Here is a 23,665-nt window from a genome sequence, read left to right as displayed (position 1 = left end):
AACATCCTGGTGCAAGTCCGGGCGCCAGCAACCACAAAGACACACAGCGACAAGTGAAAGCACTTTTGCAAAGTCAAAGGATTTTATCCAGTTACTGTAAAACCTCCTCAAATACGTCTGTATTTGCTGAACCTAGAGAAGAGCGGTCTTAAATTCCTGTTAGTATGAATCTATCTGGCAGCACTCATGATTTCGAAGAACAGAAGACATTTTGACCACTCTTTTCCCACAGAGAAACCTAAATCAATTTATAAAGGAACTTTTCAGACCATTTCCTCCTGTACAGCGCCCCAGCAGCTCAATACTGTTCTCCGTTAGCTCATGCTGCCTCCATTCGGGCCGATCCTCAGAGTTCATCTATAGTTAATTTCCTAGAAAACATTGCATCTCCTAGCACTTACATCGACAGGGAGAGTAATAGAGATGCAAAAATGTATTATGAAAAAACCTTTTCTCTACTATACTAAGAACTAAGTCTTCTTGCGTACCAATCTTAAATTCATACGTAAAGTCCCTGCTGACTTTCTCCTGAGAATGAGCCTGTCACTTTGCGCTCCTTTTTTCCATATCCCACAACATCAGCAGAAAGGTCATTGCACTCCCTTGATGTGGGCAGGTGCATCAAATTTTACATAGGCAAGACAAAACACATGGTTCTTCCCACCAGCTATTTGGGTCCTTCGGCCATCAAGAAAGAGACCGGTTCCTGTCCATTCAGGAATAGCTTTTTGGCTGTCAGCCTGCATCACATTTTGCCACATTAACACGAAATGTCCATGAAGGGGCATTCCATCAGGGGCATGGATATGTCTGCAGCACTCTATGCTGGTGTTATTTAATGCGGTGTCTGGAAAGCAGTCGCACGTTAAACAAAACACTATTGCATGGACGTAAATGCAGGAGCCAACTCAGCAGTGGGGAAGGCAGTCCTCCACAACTTGTTTCAGTAAAGGTGAACCTAAGTTCCCACTTTATTATAATTATGTACTGCTTTCTATTCTTATTCAGGTATGTTAATATATGAAAGATCCAATGCTAGGGAAGAAATTACTTACCTGTGACTCCAGGTCTCCAGTATTGGTATATTTCATACAGAGACATGCTACCCTCTCTCTTCCACAGTCAAAGGCTCATGTGTATATATAAAGTAATTTTTTAACACGTGATACGAAATCTGAGCTGTGTTGGCCACTAGGGGGAGTAGGAGAGCGTGTACCTTCATCTCATTGACTGAAGTTTGGGTTGTTTCAAATAAGGTTGATGTGCTACTAAACACACACTGTTGTTAAGGCCTTTTGCTATCTTAACACTGTTTACTGCTATTTGAAGTTACTGGGGATTCCCAGACTGATGATGGGAAATGATGCAAACATGTAAATATAAGAAAGGTACCAACACAGGAGAACTGGAGCTAGAGATAAGAAACACATTTCTTTTACCTCGGGGTGACAATCCATCATGACCAACAGATGGGTCCTTCAAATTTTTCTGTGCGAGTATAACCTATTGTTTATTTCTGCTTCCAATCAGAGCGGTTCTCAGGGGAATGCCTGCCCATTCTGTTGCAACGTCTCGGGTAGCCATTGAGAGGGTTTTGTACTCTGAAATAAAAGAAAGTTGCTACTGCTGCTATTTTCTCGTACAGAAAAAGGATGGAGGGCCTTGGCCTGTATTAGGTCTTCATCCTCTGAATCCCTTCCCTTGGAAGAACAAATTCAAAATGCTCACTCTGGCCCAGGTTCTGTCTGCCCTGGATCCAGGTGACTGGATGGTAGCAATGGGCCTGCAGGACACATGATTTCATATACCCGACCCACAAATGTTACCTGCGATTCAAGGTAGGCTAGAAGCATGTGTCAGTTTGCCGCACTCCCCTCCATCCACACCACTGCTCCTCGAATAGTCACAAAAGTGAAGGCAGTGGTCTTTGCCCATCTTCGGAGATCGGGCACATCAATCTTCCCTTACCTTGATAACTGGTTGTTGTCATTCAGGCATAGCCCACCTTCAGACAACTGTAACCCTCCTGACATTGTTGGGGTTCACAGTCAATGAGCCGAAGTTACACCTGACTCTCTTCCAGAGGTTTTCTTTCATTAGAGCTGTCCATAGCCCACCTCCAGACAACTGCAACCCTCCTGACATTGTTGGGGTTAAGTCAATGAGCCGAAGTTACACCAGACTCTTCCAGAGGTTTTCTTTCATTAGAGCTGTTCATAGCCCACCGCCAGACAACTGCAACCCTCCTGACATTGTTGGGGTTTACAGTCAATGAGCCGAAGTTACACCTGACTCTCTTCCAGAGGTTTTCTTTCATTAGAGCTGTCCTGGGTATGGTATTGTTCAGTGCCTTCCCTCCATGGCAGTGAGCCCAGGACTTATGTGCAATGATCTTGATGGTTCGGCCCCTATCCCGGATCTTGGTGAGAGCAGCTTGTGCACAATTGGACCAGCAACAGACATAGCTTCCTTCCCCATCCAGAGCTGATGATTGTAGCGGCCACTTCACTGCCGGGTTGACAAGGTCACCTGGTGGAGGAAGAGATCAGAGAACTCTGGTCTGCATTGGAAACCTGGCTTCATATCAGTCTGTTGGAGTTGCAGGCCATTTGACTGGCTTTGCAGGCCTATCTACCGTCTAAGGGGAGTCTGGTACAGGTCCTCTCAGACAACACTGCCGCCATGTGGTATGGCAACAAGCAGAGCGGAGATGGGTCCTGTGCCAAGATGCTCAGCTCCGCTGGAGTTGGCTGGAACATCAGGGCATATTTCTGATTGTGAATCACCTGGCGGAATCCTTGAATGTCATGGTAGACAAGTTTGACTGGGCATAAGCCATCTTAGTGGCTTTGGATTGGGCAAGGAAATTGTGGTACCCAGAACTTCTGGACATGATTGCAACAGCAAGGCAGGTTTCTGCACCAAACTTATGCAATCGACACCTCCATGGGTGGAGATTTAGTGGCGGCAGTTAACTGCATTCAACCTACCACCTGAGGTTGCATATGTCATCCTTGCTGCCATTTACGCTGGGCACTGGGACAAACTTGTGACCTGGTGTGGAGTCTGCAAGGCAGACCCATTACAGGCCAAACTGTCAGCTGTTAATTGTTTATTTTGTCTTTGGCCCAGCAAAGCATTGGAGTGGATACTATTAAAGGTTATCTGTCAGCCATTTGGGCTTTTTTTTTGCATCGGCTAGCGAGCTTTCCTTGTTTAAGTCACCTTTTGTGACGTGGTTTATTAAATGTTAGATACGCTTCTTCCAAAACAGTTTTGTATTGCTAAAGTGGGACCATAATTTGGTCTTGACATTTCTCGTGTGTATTCCTTTCGATCTGATTCACAGCTGCTGGCTGCATCTTCTGGCTTTAAGACGGTCTTCCTCATCACAATCACTTCAGCTTGTCAAATGAGTGAACTTAAGGCACTATCGGTACAACCACCCTACACTACCTTTGTTCCAAACAAACTGGCGTTGAAGACGCGAGCGGCCATCTTGTTGCATGTCAGAACTCCTTTCCACTTGGACAGCCCATCAGTCTCCCAGCATTCTTTTCCCCATTCCACCTCTTGAAAGAGGAGGAGGGGCTGTATCTGTTGGAGCCCAAATTAGTTCATTTCACCAGGGCCAAGGCTACTACCACTGCATAGGAATGCAGAGTACTACTTCTTGACATCTGCAAGGTGGGTGTACACATTCATGAAGCCCTACTGCCTTGACGGTTTGGTCTTATGGGAAGAACATTTTGCCTGTTCGGTCCTGTAGGACTTTTTGGTCCGAGTCCACTCCACAGGCCCTTGATCCTGGGGAAATACTGCTTTGGTATGTATTCTGAAGGTGAGGAATCTGGTTACAAGTATGCATGAGAAGAACAAGGCACTTACTTTCAGTAACACTATTTCTCCAGTATTGGGGTGTCTTTTATAGATTCACATGCTTGAATGTTCCCCGTCGTCGGAGTGGGAGTCCCACGGTAAATAATATAGCAATATATACAGTCATAATATATATATATATATATATATATATATATATATATATATATATATACATAAGTAATCATATAAAACAGAGATAAAAGTAAGTGATAAACATCAAGAATGTCCCTATATGAAATCTCCATAGAGATACATGGAAAGAGAAAAAAGACATTCGCAGTCTATCTCTGTCATTATGTTAGTCCAAACTACGGCCAATCAGGCGCCAGCTCCTCTCTAGAACCTTCTCCTCAGAGCTCCTCACCTCAGATTTTCTACCGCACGTCGTGTGAAAGGGGGTCTCCCTGAGCTCTGCTCAGTTTTGTTCTATTCAACATGTCTTCAAGTAAGAAGTCTTTGTTTAGACCTTGTTCTTCTTGTGGAAAGCTACGTTTATTCTCAGAAGATCCACACAGTAAGTGTATTTACTGTCTTTACCCAGACCATGAAGTGGCTAAATGTAAGTTCTGTAGAACTTTTTCTACAAAAACTTTGAAGGACAGGGAAGGCCGTCTCTTGTTGTGGCTACAGAGACTTAAGGATAAAGATGAAGTGTTTTCTGAGGTAGAAAGCCTTACTTCTGGCCGTTCCCACACAGCCTCTAAGCGCAGTAGCATACAAGAATTACCTTCTCCTTTTCTGAAAAAGAAGAAAATGTCTTTGACTATGACATCTGCCACTTCTTCTGCCTTGTCTACTGCTTTGTCGCCCACGAGACATAGTTCTCAGGCTGCTGAGGCTTCCACTTCCCAGTTTTCAGGGAAAAAACTGGCTTCGTCGTCGACTAAGCTTCCGACGACGAAATCTGCAATTTCCTGCTCGTCGACGGTGACACTCACGACGACAGCATCTACATCGTCGTCGACGTTGTCGGCGTCGACGATGTTAATCAGTACCATCAAGACTGTATCCTCTATTGTACCTATTGCATCGTCGTCGACGAAGAAGAAGGAAAAAATCTCGTCGACATTGACTTCGTCGTCGTGGAAGGTTGAGAAATCGTCGACGAGTACGTCGTCGAGTGACCCGTCGACGAAGAAGAAGACCTCGTCGTCGTTTCTGTCGACGACTATCCCGTCGACGGCGTCGACTAAGGTCCCGTCGACGAAGGTCCCGTCGACGAAGGTCCCGTCGACGAAGGTCCCGTCGACGAAGGTCCCGTCGACGAAGGTCCCGTCGACGAAGGTCCCGTCGACGAAGGTTCCGTCGACGAAGGTCCCGTCGACGAAGGTCCCGTCGACGATGGTTCCTTTGACAAGTCCATCTACAAGGATGTCCTCAGTACCTTCTATATCTCCGGTACCGTCGACGGCAATCTCTTCAGTGCAAATAAAGATTAAAAGGACGACTGCTACTCGGAGGTCCTTAGCAGATCAGATTTCCTCCACGTTCACAGCACCTACTTCGTCGTTTGCCGCTGCTCCTTTGGTTCCATTGCCACCAAGTTCTCGACCTGATATGTCGGGTGAAGGTATATTGTTGGAGGATTCCCATCTTCCTTCTCCATTGTTTGCCACGGATTCTGATCAGGATTCAGAAGAAGGTTTACCTGAATCGTTTGGGACGGCCCGCAGTCCCTCAGATTTAATAATAAAGTGCCAAGACGATAGTAGTGAGGATGAGGAACAATTTTATCAGCAAGAAGTTCCTACAGAAAGGCAAACTGTGACGCTACCACTATCCCTCATAACAAATCTTCAACTCATGTTGGACGATTATAATAGACGTTTTCCGTTATCACCGCAAGAAGCTGTGGTCCCGCCTCTTCCAGTGGTGCCAACAACTATATTGGAACGGGTACCAGCCCCAATTCCATCTGTGGTAACACCTTCACTACCGCTGCAACATTCCTCCACTCGGGCAGTACCTTCTCAGGTCACTGAACAAGAGGAAGAAATTCCTCAAGACAGGGAGGATGGTGAAATTCTCGATTATGGTGGTGGTGGTGGTGATGATGATGACGATGATGGTATGACGGAGTGGGATGATTATCATGCTCAAACACCATCTCCCTCGGCAGTGATACCTGGTGACTCACCACCGGTGGATATCGCCAGTTTTCACCAGTTAATGGATAGGGCAGCACAGAGATTCAAATTGACTACGGAGCATAAGGAGGAGGATTGTTTCCTTTACGATTTCAAAAACCAGCCTTTTAAACAAACATATACAATCCCTATAATCGAATTTATTTGGGAGGAAGGCAAAAAGATTATGAAGACCCCAAATAGTCTTCCGGCACAGGTGCCCAGGTTGGAAAAGAAGTACAAATCGCCTTCGGGAGCGCCAGCGTGTCTTACTGGTCAAGCAAAGGCAGATTCTGTGGTGACACAGGCCGCGCAACGTCGGACTAGAAACCCTGCGTCAACGATCACGGCACCACCTGATCGTGATGGACGTCGTTTGGACGCCATAGGGCGAAAATTTTCTTCAATGGCTTCCACCACTGTAAGAGCAGCTAATGCTCTGGCCATGTTAGGCCGCTACGACCGTCAGGTATGGGCGGATATTTCAGCGTTAGTTGACCAACTGCCGGAACCATCGAAGAGTGAGGCCCTAAAGCTACTCCAGGAGGGTGAGAGTACATCTGCGGAGATGATAGACTGTGCAGTTGATATCGCCTGTATGGGATTCCGTCAGCTTGCTGGGGCAGCGGTATTGCGCAGGCAAGGTTGGTTGCGCTCAACATCCTTTCGTCAGGAAGTACAGGCAAAAATATTGGACATGGCATATGATGGAGAGGCTTTGTTCGGAGATCATGTGGATGAAGCTCTCCAATCGATAAAGAAGGATACGGAAACTGCCCGCTCTCTGGGCACGTTACAATTTCGGAAACAGTCCTTTCGGGGTGCACGCGGACGCGGCACCTCTTCTAATTTTCGACGAGGAAACAACCAGTATAGATCATATAGCCAAGGTTCCAACCGTTATTCCTATAACCAACAGCAAACCTCTCGACAACAATCTTCCAAGACTTACAGATGAAAATCCTCTTATAGGGGTTCTACCCCTAAGAGACAATGACTTGTATCAGTCCCAAAAAATTGGAGGTCGAATCTCTCTGTACTCTTCTCAATGGTCCTCCATAACAAAGGACCGTTGGGATTTTGACATTGTAGAAAGAGGTCACACTTTAGAGTTCACCGAATTCCCTCCACCCACACCGCCTACCGGACCACCACCAGCTCATATCAAGGAACTGTTACATCAAGTTCAACTTCTAATAGACAAGGGAGCTATAGAGGTAGTTCCAAGATCTCAAAAAGGAAAAGGATTTTATTCCCGATTTTTTTTTTTTTTTTCTTATCACCAAGAAGAACGGGGAATGGAGGCCCATTCTAGATCTGAGGGCTCTCAACAGATTTCTCAAGAAACAATCCTTTCGCATGTTGACGCTTGTAGAGATCTTGCGCTTACTCTCACAAGGAGATTTCATGGCAACAATCGATCTCCAAGATGCTTATTTTCATATCCCCATACTACGACAACATCGGAAATTCCTTCGTTTTCGAGTGGGTCGGAAGGATTTCCAGTTCAGGGTACTACCATTCGGCTTACGCTCGGCCCCGCGAGTGTTTACAAAGGTGCTAGCCCCTGTCGTAGCGTTCCTACGTCTCCAGGGTGTGCAGATCTTCCCATATCTGGACGACTGTCTCCTAAAATCACAATCGGAGGTTCAACTTCGACAGCACACACGTCTTTGCAAGGAGGTGTTTCGCGCCTTAGGGCTCTCCATAAATACCGCGAAGTCTCATCTACAGCCTTCTCATTTCAGGGATTTTCTAGGAGCAACTTTGGAGACAGTGCCAGCCAGGGCACTTCCCTCCCAAGACCGTCTCCAAAGGATTCTCCGTCTGGTAACCCTTATCAGATCAAAAAGATCCGTTTCTGTACGACTGTTAAAGTCATTTCTGGGGATGGCGTCGTCATGCATTGCATTGATCCCTCATTGCAGGTTACGGAAACGCCCCATCCAAGAAGAACTGGATGTTCAATGGCGTCAGGTTACGGGTTCTTTCAACGATCTCGTAACCGTCACAGATCGGATGAAGTCGGCACTGAAATGGTGGACAAAACCGTTAAATCTAATGAAAGGCATTTCATTTCTGTCAATAATACCAGACATGACAATAACAACAGACGCCTCTCTAGAAGGATGGGGTGCTCATTTGGAGGATCTATCAATCAAGGGAAAATGGACAATATGCCAAAAAGCATGGCACATCAACAGGTTAGAGCTCATGGCTATATTTCTGGCTCTCAAATCCTTTCTTCCTTTAATCCAAGGACAATCAGTCCTCATACAGACAGACAACACAACCTGCATGCACTACGTCAACAAGCAGGGCGGAACAAAATCCCCAAAACTGTCTCGTCTAGCCCAGTCGATCTGGGATTGGTCTCTCAACCATCACATCATGATTGCAGCAGTTCATCTACCAGGGGTATCCAATATCCTAGCGGATTCCCTGAGCAGGTCCTCCTCGTCGACCCACAAATGGGAGTTACATCAGCCGACGCTGGAGATGATATTTCGACGATGGGGACGTCCACAGCTGGATCTCTTTGCCACACCAGAGAACCGCAAATGCCGACACTATGCAAGCTGGCATCCCCACCAAGGATCACGGGGCAGTGCCCTTTTGATGAACTGGTGCAATCTGTTTGCCTACGCTTTTCCTCCAATCCCACTCATACCTCGGGTCCTGTGGAAAATGCGGAGGCAACCTTGCCATCTACTTCTAGTAGCCCCCCGTTGGCCTCGGCAAGCATGGTTCTCAGAGTTACTCCTAATGTCTCAATGCGAACCAATCCTTCTACATCCTCGTACAGATCTTCTGACAATGAGCATGGGGAAAATTTGTCATCCGAACCCCTCCTCACTGAGCTTATCAGCTTGGAACCTGAGCACTGTGAATTTGCCCATTTAGACATCCCACAGGACTGTAGAGACATCTTGGCTCAGGCGAGGGCTCCTACGGTAAAGACGTACAAATTAAAGTGGAAAAGATTCTGCCACTGGTGTGCAGCTAATGGAGTTCATCCATTTCACTCCACACCACAACAATTGCTACCTTTCTTCTTGCATTTAGCTAACTCCGGATTGTCTCATGCAACCTTGAGGGTTTTTCTGGCGGCAATCTCCCGTTTCCGTCAAGATGGTTCAACGTCCCTTTGTTCTTCAAGGATTATCCAACAATTCTTCAAGGGGTTATTTCGTAAATTTCCTCCTGTTAGACGCCCACCTCCATTGTGGCATCTGAACATCGTATTGGCACAACTGATGAGGCCACCGTTTGAACCTATTCACAAGGTCGAGTTGAAGTTTCTAACATGGAAGGTGGCTCTTCTTCTGGCACTAACGTCTTCACGTCGTGTCAGTGACATTCATGCATTTACCATAAATCCGCCTTTCCTACAGTTCAAACCAGATTCTGTAGTGTTGCGTACAAATCCAACTTTTTTGCCTAAAGTGCCTTCAGATTTCATATTAACGAACCAGTGATTTTGAAAACCTTCTTTGCTAATCCTCAAACTCCTGCGGAGCAGAGATTACATTCCCTGGATGTGAAACGATGTTTAAAGTTCTACATCAGCAGAACAGCTTCTTTACGGCAAACTGATCAACTCTTCATAGCTTATGGACGCTATCACAAGGGACGTCCAGTGACAAAACCAACTGTTGCATGTTGGGTTTCAGCAGCCATCGTCTTCTGCCATCAAAAGGCAAACAAGCCATTGCAGTCACCAGTGAGGGCTCACTCCACTAGAGCGATGTCTTCTTCAACCGCATTATTTTCTGGAGTGCCTTTACATCAGATCTGCAGAGCAGCTACGTGGTCAAGTAGACATACGTTTACAAGACATTACTGCTTGGCAACTTTAAACGAGGAGGATGCTGCAGTTGGGCAGGCAGTGCTTCGCAATCTTTTTAAATAAGGTGAGCCTCTTCCTTCCCTCCTCCATATTGTTTCCATTTACTGTTGAGATAATTGTTCATTTACACTTATATAGATATTCAGTAATATCATATATATAAGGATATTGATTGGCATTACAACTGTTTAGTGCTGTTATAACTATGGAAACAATAATAATTGTTACTGCTGGCTATTCTATATTCAAGCATGTGAATCTATGAAAGACACCCCAATACTGGAGAAGAACAATTGTTACTTACCTGTAAACAGGTGGTTCTCCAGTATTGGTGTCTTTCATAGATTCACATGCGACCCTCCCTCCTCCCTTCAGAGGCTCTCTTCTCCTCCTACACTCTGAGTCACTTTGGTGCTACGAAAATCTGAGGTGAGGAGCTCTGAGGAGAAGGTTCTAGAGAGGAGCTGGCGCCTGATTGGCCGTAGTTTGGACTAACATAATGACAGAGATAGACTGCGAATGTCTTTTTTCTCTTTCCATGTATCTCTATGGAGATTTCATATAGGGACATTCTTGATGTTTATCACTTACTTTTATCTCTGTTTTATATGATTACTTATGTATATATATATATATATATATATATATATATATACATAACTGTATATATTGCTATATTATTTACCGTTGGACTCCCACTCCGACGACGGGGAATATTCAGCATGTGAATCTATGAAAGACACCAATACTGGAGAACCACCTGTTTACAGGTAAGTAACAATTGTTCTTCTGTTGGATTGTCTAACTGCTGATTTCTTACCTCCCTGCCGTATCCTGGTTCTAAGGAGCGGCCTCTTTTTACCATCTTAAAAAGGTCCCAAGTTGGGAATCTGCACACTGGTATAGAGGATTGTTTTGTGCTCTGCGCCTGAGGGTGCAGAACAAGTTGAGAAAAAAACTGACATTAGCCCACGAGTGGCACTTATCAGTGGCTTTGATCCATCATTTCCGTGGTGCTTCGAAGATGGCATGTAGCCTCAAAGCTCCACATAGCAGTGTGCCGGGAGCATTGCTAAAACGTTTCTGGATCCAGTCTGGCACCTGGGGAATATTGTAAAGGTGAGGAATCTGCGGTTAGATAGAGTATACATTAGAATGTCAAACATTACTAGTAAAGCATAAAATTGAGCTGAGAGTGTTCACAAAGTATTTTTGCCAAGGAAAGATTCGTGTTTAACCATATTTAGACAATTGTGTAGTCGAGAGGCTAACTTGATTGGAACGTCAAGACTACTTTGTACAAATGATCAAACTGCTCTGTGCAGTAGTGTTTACTGTAAATGTAAAAAGTCCCACTTGGAACCACTGCAATTCCAGAACTTTCTGGGCGGCAAGTTAAATTCTGTGAGAGGAAGAGCTTTTGCAACAATGGAGTGGCTGCTGGCTTTCAAAAGTTGGCTCCACTTTACCCGACGTTGCATTCACTGACGTTGAGAAAAGTAATGGCACTGCTGGAGATGAAGGTGTTGTGCATTTATTCATTTTATTTATAGGTTTTATAAAGTGCTGGATTACCCAAAAAGGGTGTTGTTGCACTAAACCATAACCAGAAAAATCTAGCTCCCTGACATGAGCAATAAAGGAGAACAATCAATCAATACAGCCAAGTTTTCATGGCCTTCCTAAGAGCATCATGATAAATAGTAGTATGCAATCTATATGGAAGAGTTTCACATTTTGGTTGCATTGTAGACAAACAATAGGATACCTGATTAAATGTTATGTATTTTTGGTACCACTGGGAGACTAGAAGTGACAGATTTCAAAGACTGGGACCGGATTAGTCTGATCCCTGCAACAGACTACATCCGAACCCTACTCAACAGAGTAGATTCGGCTGCCCTGATCTTCCTTGACCTCTCAGCAGCCTTCAACAGTCTTCCACCACACTCTCCTCAAACGTCTACACCAGATCGGAATCTAAGAGGACATTCTTAAATGGATAGCTTCATTGCTCCATGGAGCGGACCCAGACAATCTGCGTCCCTCTTTTTACCTCGCAATCCAAGCACACTATCTGCAGCATCTCTGAAGGTTCGGCCCTCAGTTCAACCCTCTAAAACATCTACATGACGCCGCTAGCAGACATAGTCCGGACCCACATCATCAACATCATCTCCTAAGCCGACAACACCCAGCTCGTCCTATTGCTCTCAGCCCACCCCACCACCAAGAAATCCAACTTCCGGGGCGTGGCGAAGCGGCAAAGCAAGATGGCCGCAGTTTAAGGTCGCTCTGCTAAAACCCTTCCTCTCCGCATTCATCCGTGACTCCGATCCGTACCCCAAGGTGGGGAACAGCTGGCGTAGACACTGCGGATTGTACGGAGCCTCAGCCCGAGCCGCTAGGACCTTGGGAGCGGGAGATAGAGCCGCGGCAAGAAGGGGCCTTCACAGACCTGAGAAGCCGTGGCCACCGGTACAGAGAAGCCCCTGGAGGAGACCAGAGGTGCGGGTGAAAGCCAGCCCCGATTTCTAAGGCCGAACCAGTGCTGGCGCAGAAGTCTGGGCAGGGTACCAGCGATAGACTGCCGCGACACCACCCAGCAGTGCTGCGCCACAAACCCACAACATCATTCTGACAGCCCGAGTTCCTTCTGCGTCACTGTTGCTGTGAAGGGATTCAGCCTTGCGGTGGCCACATTGGGTGAAGGAGCTGGTGGAGACAGAACGGGGCAGAGAATTGACGGCCCAGGGGGACGACTGGGAACCCTTCGGGACGCGGCTTATTGTGACCCACAGATGAGTGTGCGCTGCCGGTAAGACCACGATCTCCCCAGTAGCGTCGAACCCCTGAGTGCGAGAAACCGATCGCCAGGACGTAGGGATCCGGTGTCTGCCTGGAAGATGCCCCACCTTATGCCCGGTGGGTGCTTGTCCCAAGTAATTCCTGTCACCTCAGCACTCAACCGCACAGCCTGGCTTGTGCGCTGGCCCATCCGTAAATGCCCCCGCCCCCCACAGCGCCCAGGAGTGTGTCGCCGCCCAATTAATTCGCTTTGATCCGGGGGGCTGCAGCATAATCCACGACAACTGCACTACTACAGATCTGGACGGCGTGGGTTGAACTGGGGTGCCTTGCGACCATAGAGGCTTCCCATTGAGCGCCGCCCCATACCTTGGCGACGTCAAGGTACGGTGAACCCTTAGAGTGGAGATCTGGCATTGACTCGCAGTAGGCTGCATGGTGGGGTGCTGTGACCAGTAAAGTACTGGCGGCAACGAGGGACGCAGTGGCCGACTGGAATAAAGACCTTTGGGGGTGCCACGGTGTGGATCACAAGCCTGGAATTAATTGCCCTGGGCCCACCCCCCTTTTTTTGATCTGCGGAACAGGCCTGACTGTACCTGAATGCCGGGGTGCCGACAGCACAGCCGTTGGACAGCAGCGAAGCCAAGCTTCGTCACTGTCATCTACTAGAGGCCCCAAGGTTATCCAGCAAAACAAACTGACAATTACACCTACCCGAAGGGGGCCCTTTCCGAACAGCAGCATCTCCGAGATAAGCCGACGGGCGGTGCGGAGGGAGATGTCCCAGAGCCCACATTGAAAGACGTCATGGAGGCAATCTGCGGAATCCGCGTGTCGTTGGAGCAAAGAATGGACACAATCTCCTCTGAAGTCATGCTTATCAGCAGACCTGGCTACCAGTAGGGAAAAGTCAAACAGCTCGAACTTACCACATCGAGCCTAGTGGACGACACCAATCTGTTGCAAAAGAAGGTCCAAGAACTACAACCATGCCATAAGTTCGTAGAAGGGAAATTCGAAGACTACAAAGGGCGTACTAGGTGCAACAACGTGCGCATTTTAGGTGTACTGGAAAATGCTGAAGGACAGGTGACGAACTCTTTGTAGAGAACCTAATCACTGCCCACTTGCAGCCGAAAGGCCTGTCTAACATCTTGGCGGTTGAGAGAGCCCACAGGGTACCAGGGGGTCGACCAAAGCCCCCCCCCCGTCCAATGCTGGCAAGGCTCTTGAATTATTGAGATGGGGATGTTATCATACAAACGGCTAGAGTGGCGCCTCCGCTACGATTCGAGAACTCAGTAATCACCTTCTTTCCCGACTTTACACAGGCGGTCCAAAGACAGCGACGATCGTTGCTGGCAGTCAAGAAAAGGCTGAGAGACAAGGGCCTGAAATGTGCGATGTTGTTCCCAGCCTGACTTCGAGTGGAGACCGAGGGCAAAACCAGATTCTTTGACTTTCCAGAGGCAGCCGCTGAATGGTTGGATGGCTGGTGGGACGCTGGGGAGCATAACTCACATGGACACTAGAAGGTACAGTTGTATCCCATGCCACATGAGCTGATCCTACAGCTCTGGCAATCAACTGCTTCCTGTTGCTTATTAACTGTTGGGAACAATGACTTGAGGGCTCCCGCGACGTCTTCATAACTGTAATGGGCTGACACGGCCGGGGGTACTTATATGTTTCTGCAGTTGAGAGAGAGGGAATGACGGGTCGGCAACCCCCCCCCCCCCCCCCCCTAGTTTTCTACACTTAAGTCAATTACGGGGCGACAGGCACTCTGCATCGAGAAATTATCGGCAGATCTGAGCCCAGAGTGCAGCGAAGCAGGGAGGGGGGCATTTGGGGGGAATTATTGCGTGTTTGTTTGTATTGAATTGACACAATATCACTGATCCGGTACTGAGTGAAGTTGGTGACCAGTAAGTCCTAATAACCACACAGTGGGACATTAGCTTCAAGCTGATGAGTTGGAACATTAATAGGCTGGGGGATAAGGTTAAGGTCAAGAGATGTGTAGTGGTACTGCTCCAAGAAACGCATTTGGTGGGAAATACATGTAAGGCTCTTAACAGGTGGGGGTACAAACTGATAGCACATTTGGGCTTCAGTACGGGTTCGAGGGGAATGGGGATACTGTTGCGGAACTCCTATCCAATGATGGTGAAGTCCACATGGGTTGATGCAAGGGGGAGGTACATAGGCATCACGGGATAATGGGAGTGAAACGCACTAACCCTCATGTCGGTGTACGTGCCGCCTGGCCTCCAGGGGCTCACATTTAAGGATTTGGGCTCCATCCTCCTGTCTGTACCGGACGGTCTCTTGGTGGTAGGAGGGGATCTCAACTCGGTGGTCTCTGGCACGCTAGACGAGCACCCCAATCCCCCCCCCCCCCCCAAAACCTTCGCCCCTCCAACAGCTGGCTTCCTGACTTCTTGGATACTCTAGGGCTGGTAGACGTCTGGCGAGCTTGTCACCCTAACACCATCCACCACACTTACCACTCAGGCGCCCATAACAGTCAGTCGCGGATCGACTATTGATCCCTCCGACACAACTTACACACATTCAGTAAGTTTGGCACGTGGCGCGGGGTATCCCGGATCAACCCCCGGTATGGGCTCAATTGGTAATCGTGCAACACAGAATGGGTAGGGTGGCCCCCATTAACACATAGCACCTTCGTAACCCGGTGATTCGCAAAGCACTACATGCAGCAATGGAGCATTACTTTCAAGACAATGACGGATCGGTACGCTCACATCAGACATTATGGGAAGCGTTCAAAACAGTGATAAGGGGACAAGCACTCTCTCAAATAGCTGGAGTGAAGAAAGAGACAGCGAAGGGGGAGGCTATACTAGAGGAGGACATCCTCCATCTAGTTGAAGAGATTGGGGAGGGGTCCCCGCCTGATCAGCTCCATGTCCTGCAACTAAACAGAGATAGCTACAAGGCACTTGTAACAGATGGAGCTAAGGCACTGGGAAGGGAGACACAGGGTAGAATATGACCTTGGAGACCAGGCGGGGAAACTAATCGTGTGGTTAGATAAAGAGCTCGCGAGTAGACTAGTGCCTGAATTGACTGACGAGACGGGCTGTCTGATTACCGATCCTCAGGGAATAGCTAACACATTTGCAGCTCGCTACCGAGAAGTATATCGTTCTCAGTTGCCACACACGGTGGACGATTCCCAAGGTCTCCTCAGGGACATTACCCTGCCAATTCTTTCGACTGACGAATTAGCATTTCTGGAAAGAGACCTCCCGACAAATGAGATGGCCCAAGCGATCAGAGGCCTTAGATCTGGGAAAGCCTCAGGCTCCATTGGCCTGCCGCTTTGAGCTGTGCAAGCTCAGACCCGACAAACTCGCCCCATATTTGCGAGCGATGTTTGAGGAAAGTAGAGATAAGGGGGAACTGCCATGGGACCAGAGGATAGCAACTCTGGTCACCATACACAAAGAGGGCAAGCCACGGACAGACTGCGCTTCATACAGCCCTATCTCATTATTGAATGCTGAACCCAAGATCTTAAATAAACTCCTTGCTACCAGTCTCGTCAAGGTGATTGGTGCGTTGGTTCACCCAGATCAATTGGGCTTTATGCAACACGGCGCTGAACCTCCGCAGAGTTCACGGAGTAATGGGGAGGGTGGCCACCATTCAGGAGGTGGCAATCCTCGTGTCATTGGATGACTTAATGGCCTTTGACACGGTCGAGTGGCCATATCTTTTTGCAGTTCTCGACAAAATGGGATTTGGTTCCCGATTTATCCAGTGGGTGCAGCTCCTTTATTCAAGCCTCCTAGCACAAGTAGTTGTGAATAATAAAAAGTCGGAAGTATTCACTCGGAGTAGGGGGACTCGCCAAGGCTGCCCACTCTCTCCCCTCTTTGCACTGGCCTTTGAGCCCTTGGCTTCGTGGGTGCGGAGGTATCCAGTGATATGAGAACTGAGATGGGCAGACACATGGGAAGACCGTATTTCACTGTAAGCGGACGCCTCTCCAAAGGCATCCCTCACATCTGTTCTAGACGTATTTGCAATTTTTGGCAGGTACTCAGGATACTCGATTAACTGGAGCAAATCTGTACTATACAACCTTCACGGCCCTCTGCCTGATCTTCCTTGGGGATGTCCGGTGCAAGTCACTACGACCGGTTTTAACAACCTGGGTATCTAGATAGCAGCTGATCCAGCGACTAGATTTTCCCACAATCTCCTCCCGCCCCTGCAGAGACTGAAGAGGGATACTGAGCGCTGGAAAGCACTTCCTCTCTCCCTGCTGGGCAGGGCGTCTCTATTTAAAATGATGTCCTTGCCTCGCTTCCTGTATGTCTTGCAAAATTCCTCGGACCTGGTACCTGCAAGCTACTTTCGACAAATTGAAACCCTGCAGAGAAGTCTGCTGTGGAATGGGAGACCGCGTATTGCACTTGCCAAACTTAACCTTGCTTGGTATGATGGGGGTATAGGCCTTCCTGACCTCAAAAAATATTATTGGGCAGCACACCTGGCAATACAAATACAAAACAACTGGTCATAGGGTCTAAGGGAATTTTTAAAGACCTGCGCAGACAAATCCCCAAATCACTTGAACTAGCACAACAAGTAAAGTCTGCGGGTCTAAACCAATCACTCAAAAGAAAAGAAGCGACAAGTCAGCACGTTCAAAAATGAAAGAAGTCCTCATAAAGAGGGCCAAGTCCCATCACCCACCGAAGTGGCATGCTTCATCATCTGGGACCTCCCATAACTACACCTGGTGTAGTTATAGAGCTACAACTCCTTCGATTACTATAACAAGGAGGAGCTCAGGGATGTTTTGATTCCTGTAGTTGGGAGGGTGGATTATCTCAGATTGAAAAAAGCTGTCATAAGTGTGGTGAATCTAGATGCAGTGTGTAGAATAGAAAAGTGGTTTAAAATTGATCATCATTGGAAAATAAATTTTATTCTGTAGCCAATGACACCAAGCTAAAAACAGCAGAAATTGTGAGGGGAACGCGTCGGTACAACTAGGAAGAAGGTCCGGGGTAACGACGGACAGAGCGTTGCCTCACGCCCTGAGTTGTAACCAGGAGTGTAGGTGCATCCCTGACTTTTTGCGGGTGATTAAGTTACATCACTACGGTGCCACATATCCACAGATAAGTAGGTACTTTGGTAGGTTGTATTGTTCCTTTTTATCTCACTCATCACTCACTCACATTTTTGCAGTAGTGTTACCTTTTGGTCCTGACGAAAGCCACAGTCATTGGGTAGACACAGGTTGGCTGAAACATGTTGACCCACGAGGGCGCGGCCCTATAACGTTTGTGGACGCGTTCCCCTCACAATTTCTGCTGTTTTTAGCTTGGTGTCATTGGATAAAGAATAAAATTTATTTTCCAATGATGATCAATTTTAAACCACTTTTCTATTCTACACACTGCATCTAGATTCACCACACTTATGACAGCTTTTTTCAATCTGAGATAATCCACCCTCCCAACTACAGGAATCAAAACATCCCTGAGCTCCTCCTTGTTATAGTAATCGAAGGAGTTGTAGCTCTATAACTACACCAGGTGTAGTTATGGGAGGTCCCAGATGATGAAGCATGCCACTTTGGTGGGTGATGGGACTTGGCCCTCTTTATGAGGACTTCTTTCATTTTTGAACGTGCTGACTTGTCGCTTCTTTTCTTTTGAGTGATTGGTTTAGACCCGCAGACTTTACTTGTTGTGCCAGCACACCTGGCAGCCATCAACCATGGAACGTACAGACGAGCTGACGACCCAGGCTACGCAATGGATAGGTGGCTACTGCCGGGAGGGAACTATAATAGGGCCTTGTACTCCAAGACTGGGGAACAAAATCTGACAGGCCCGACTAAGCACTCGGGTGGGAACATAAGGTAACACTGGCCACCCATTTGTGGGACTAAGAACTACTTGGGAATTTGTCGAAATCCAAGGGCTTTGACAAGTGGGACCTCATAGGTATCTCTAAGGTTGGCGACCTCTGGGTTAAAGGGGAGGTTAAATCCTTTCCCTCCTTGCAACAGGAACACAACATGGCCGCCTCAGAGTACTTTAGATACTTGCAGGCTTGACACGCACTACAGACGCTCCTCTAGAAAGGCGATACCCCCCCTTGAGTCCTCGCCCCTCGAGGACAGGATATTGGACGGCTACCTTCCGACAAAAACCATTTCGCTTACATATAAAAAGCTGATAAACAACTCCAGCGATCCCCTTCAACATTTAAGGGAGAAATGGGAAAGGGACGGCATAATCCTGGACGACAAGGACTGGGTGGCGGCAGTGGCCTCCCCAAGGGAAGTAGCCATCTCAGCCAGACTACGTCTGGTACAACTAAAGATTTTACACCACTTTTACATTACAGGGCCGGGGCTAGTGAAAATGGGGAGGACAGAGGATGGAAAATGCAGGAGGTGTTGTGGAGAGAAGGGAACATTCCTACACATACTCTGGGAATGTCCACACATCCAGCGATACTGGACGAAAATACTCGACACCCTCGGTGAGGTACTCACTCTTGAATTCCACCTAGAAGCCAAAATATGTCTCCTCAATGTGTGGGAACCCACTGACTTGAACAGCAAACAAATCACATGGGTTACGCTGGAACTGATGATTGCAAAGCGTAATATTGCACAGATGATGGAGGGGGGGGGGGGGGCACAGGCGCCGACTGTTGCAACATGGAAGAGGGACATGGTCTGGTGTATGTTCTGAGAAAAGACAGTATATGTGGCAAGGGGATCCCCCAAGAAGTGGTCCCGTATATGGAATGATTGGACTATATTTCGAGGTAATATTTGTACCCCCCCCTCGATCACGCAGGCACCTGACAATCCACCATCGCCATGATTATGGCACCAACTACAGAGCATTAATTACGCACTTGCCAAAATAGATTGTAATACAGCAACTTACCATCTGTTGATACTGTACCATGTAACGTCGATTCATGTTATTTAATAAAAACAATTATAAAAGAAAAGAAATCCAACTTCCACAACTGCATGAAGAATGTCTCGGCCTTGATGAAAGACAGCTACCTTAAGCTCAGCACGGATAAGAAAGAGGTGCTGATTTTCAGCAGCCACACCACCATCTAGAATGACTCCTGGTGATCATCGGCACTCAGACCCACCCCCACAACGAAAGACCACGCCCACAACCTAAGCATCATTCTAGACCGAGAACTCTCAATGAAACAACCAGTCAATGCTGTCTCCTTAGCCTGCTTCCACACACTAACCATGCTCTGCAGAATCTTCCCATCAGCACCAGGAAAACAGTGACGCAGGACATTACCAGTTGTCTAGACTACAGCAATGCACTCTATACACGCACCACCAACAAACTCCTTAGAAGACTTCAGATGATACAGAACACAGCAGTCAGACTGAACCTCAACCTGCCCTAAAGGACCTACATCACCCAGCACCTGAGAGCTCTCCACTGGCTCCCCATCCAGAAAAGATGCATTTTCAAACTCCTTACCTACTCCTACTAAGCACTTCATGACCTAGGACCTGCATAAATGAACCACCATTTGAACTTCCACCAACCTTCCAGGACTCTCCACTCTGTCCACCTTGCCCTCGCACGGAAACCTGCAGCCGCACCGGAGGACACTCCTTCTCCCACCTTGCGGCAAAGTCCTGGAATGCCCTTCCCTTACACCACCAAACATCACCTTTGCGGACAGACTTCAGGAAGAAGCTCAAGACCTAGCTCTTCAACTGAAAACCGCAGCCCAGCGCCTGTATAGCCTCATGGTGGTGATAAGTCATGCTTTACAAATACAATATGAATGATTGATTGATCCTCAAAATAGGCAGAAAAAGCCACTAGGTCACTCCTAAGTAAGAGCTATTGGCTTTGACAACACGTTTTTAGCAATGTTGTACACTAGAGTTGCTGCTATTCTGCATGGCTAAATGTTAGTTGAGTAGAGTTGAGTGTTGTGGAATGGCGTGGTGCACAGTAGAGTTGAGTGGCATGGAGAGTAGTGAAGTGTCATTGAGTATCATACAGTGTTATTGACTGTTGTGGAGGAAGTCGTGTTGAGGAGCGGTGTAGAGTGAAGTGATGTAGAGGGTGTTGCTTGGAGTAGACTTGTTGAGCGCAGTAGTGTCATAAAATAGAGTGAAGTAAAGTGTCACGGAGAGGCATAGAGGGAGTTGCATTGAGCGTCGTAGAGTAGTGTAATAGAATGGTGTAGAGTAGAGTCCTGTGGAGTGGTATAGAGTGGAGTACAATGTCTGTTGAACAGACTTTACTGGAGTAGAGCATCATAGAGTGGAGTATCATAGAGTGTAGTGGAGTGGCTTAAAGTACAGTGGTGCAGGGTAGATTGGCAAAGAGTGCAGAGGTTTAGAGTGCATTGGTTTTGAGTAAAGTGGTGTAGAGTGCATTGGCGTAGAGTGCAGTGACGTAGAGTAGCATTGAATGCAGTGGCATAGAGTAGAGTGCTGTGTCGCAGAGTAGAGTGCTGTGTCGCAGAGTAGAGTGCTGTGTCGCAGAGTAGAGTGCTGTGTCGCAGAGTAGAGTGCTGTGTCGCAGAGTAGAGTGCTGTGTCGCAGAGTAGAGTGGCTTAGAGTGAAGTGGTGTGGAGTGCAGTAGAGTCGAGTGTCAGAGGGCAGGGTTGCAGAGTGCAGTCATGGAGAGTAGAGTCTCAGAGTGCAGGGTCGTAGAGTGGTGCAGAGAGCAGTGACATAGTAATGTAGACATGATGCAGAGTAGAATAGAGTGGCGTATAGTGCAGTGACACAGATTGATGTAGCAAGCATTGGTGTAGAGTGCAGTAGCATAGAGAAGACTGTTGTAGAGTGGAGTAGCAAACTGCAGTGGTGCAAAGTAGTTGGAGTAGGGTGCATTGGTTTTGAGTAAAGTGGTGTAGAGTGCATTTATGTAGAGTGCAGTGGTTTAGAGAACAATGGCATAGCCTGGACAGCAGTGGCGTAGAGTGGGGTAGAGTATTCTGCCAGTCCTATTTGCATTATTTTCTAGTGTACTTGTAATAAGGTGGACGGGATATCCGTCACATTTGGATAGAAGTAACCAGGGCACCACGCATGGGATTCCTCATCCATGTTCATCAGTTAATGCATTTTTGTGAGGTGGATTCACCCAGTTGTAATGATGAAAATTGCCACATGTCTGCATACAAAAGTTGTGGAATGAGCTGAACACATACCATTGTTAGTTGATCATTGGTAGTTGATGCATGTTGCTGGGGCCTCCTTGCTGCACATTTGAGGGGCCCAAGAAATGTGGTGGGCTTGCACACTTTCAACTACTCCTAATCTTCTCTCTTCTGTCATCCCATGTAAAATGTTGAAAACATTGTGTTTGCTGCAACTCATATACTATAGCGTGTTTGAGATACTAAAACACCTTTTTCTCTTTCAGCATGAGCCATGGAATCGAACCAGTCGCAGCCCCCGGAACAGCACAGGTAGCACTTTGGACAGTGACAGTTGGGCATCTTCCCACTCCTCTGACTCGCATGCCCTCCACCCAGGAAAAAAGAACAAAATCGTCAAGCAGAAGATGGGTGTGACTCGAGGCGGTACAGAAAACTTGCTCCTTGAATGCCCAACTTTCCCAGCATCACTGTTGGCTATTGGTCCTGATGAGGTGAAGCTGGAGAAATCTTGTAAAAGGAAGCTGTCTGCCAAACAGCTTGGCATGGATGATGAGACTGATAAGAAACTGAAAAAAATGTCTTGCCGTAAAAATGGAGGTGATCTCAAGCTGCAGAACAGGGGTTCTCCTTTAAAAATGCCTATATGGCTTGAGCCTCAAGCTTCTGACCTGTCCAGTATGGAGGGAATGTCTGCACCAAGACCACTGGAAACAAAAGATGGAGGGTTTAAAACGCCAGCTAGCCCCATTGAAGTCTTCAAGCCCAAGTGTCTCCTACAGGAATTTATTAAAGAGCAGGATGTGACAGCACACTGTTATGGAGAGGGGGATAGGGTGAGAACTCCTGAAACAGCAGAGTGGACATTTGACACATTGACAGTAGAATCCAAAGATCTTCAGCAAACGTTTCACTCCAAAGATCCTGAAAAGAGTATAGCTGAATCCAAAATCCGAGACATAACTGCAACGGAATCCAAAGCCACCCAGGAAATAGTTCTTTACAAATGTCCGGAGAAAATTGTTGTAGATTCCAAAATGCCAAAAACCTTTTCAGAAAACTCCAATGATTCTCTGAAGTTAGTAGAATCCAACAACCTTGTGGAAATTATGGTAGAATGCAAAGACCCAGAGGCAGTGGCATCAAAGCCCAAAGAATCCCAGGAGATGGTTCAATCCAAAGATCCTGAGCCGACTACGACCGAATTGAAGGCCCCCCAAGAAATAATTGAATCCGAGGTTTCTGATGACACACAAGAATCTGAGGAACCCAAGGAGGTCTCGAAATCCAAAGACTCTAAAACAACGGTAGTGGACTCCACAAATATCAAAGATATGGTGGATTCTTGGGATTCGCCGAAGAATGTGGCAGAAGTGATGGTGAACCTCGACTCTTTTGATGAGAAGTGGAGGATAGAGGAATCGGAGGAGACGCCACAGGAAAAGACTAGAAGAGAAATGGAGAATGAGAAGGATGTTGAGTGGAGCTATCCAGAAATCAGGTCACAGAGAAGAGAGTCCAGCTCACGTCGGCTAAACAGTAAGTACAAACAAGCATTGGCATAGCCAATAGGTCTCGCCTTTGGGACCTTATACGTGTTTAGCTATGCAACAGTTGGATAACTAAATACTTATAAGGTCCCAAAAGCGAGACCTATTGGCTATGCAAAGCGGCCTTGCGGCCGCGAAAGTGAGAGTGATCGCGATCACGATCAAACATCAAAGCGGCCGTGAAAGTAATCGCGGTAAAGTGCGGCGCGCGCGCCCGCACACATGCACTGTTGCTCTAGGCTGGCGTGGTAGCACTTTTTGGAGCC

General features: G+C 47.4%; 1 protein-coding gene across 1 annotated transcript in view; it reads left to right on the top strand.

Annotated features, from left to right (window-relative positions):
• Nucleotides 1–23,665, top strand: part of LOC146786107 (uncharacterized) — a 124,279-nt gene that overhangs the window by 80,546 nt on the left and 20,068 nt on the right. The window contains exon 4 of the mRNA XM_085635604.1: nucleotides 22,116–23,388. Within this exon, the coding sequence (XP_085491730.1) occupies nucleotides 22,116–23,388 (1,273 nt within the window). The remainder of the gene's footprint in view (nucleotides 1–22,115; nucleotides 23,389–23,665) is intronic.

The sequence above is a fragment of the Triturus cristatus genome, chromosome 11 (assembly GCF_964204655.1).
Source record: "Triturus cristatus chromosome 11, aTriCri1.1, whole genome shotgun sequence".
In the NCBI taxonomy this organism is placed as follows: Eukaryota; Metazoa; Chordata; class Amphibia; order Caudata; family Salamandridae; genus Triturus; species Triturus cristatus.
The sequence above is the reverse complement of the archived record's forward strand: the minus strand, read 5'-3'. Positions and strand labels throughout refer to the sequence as shown.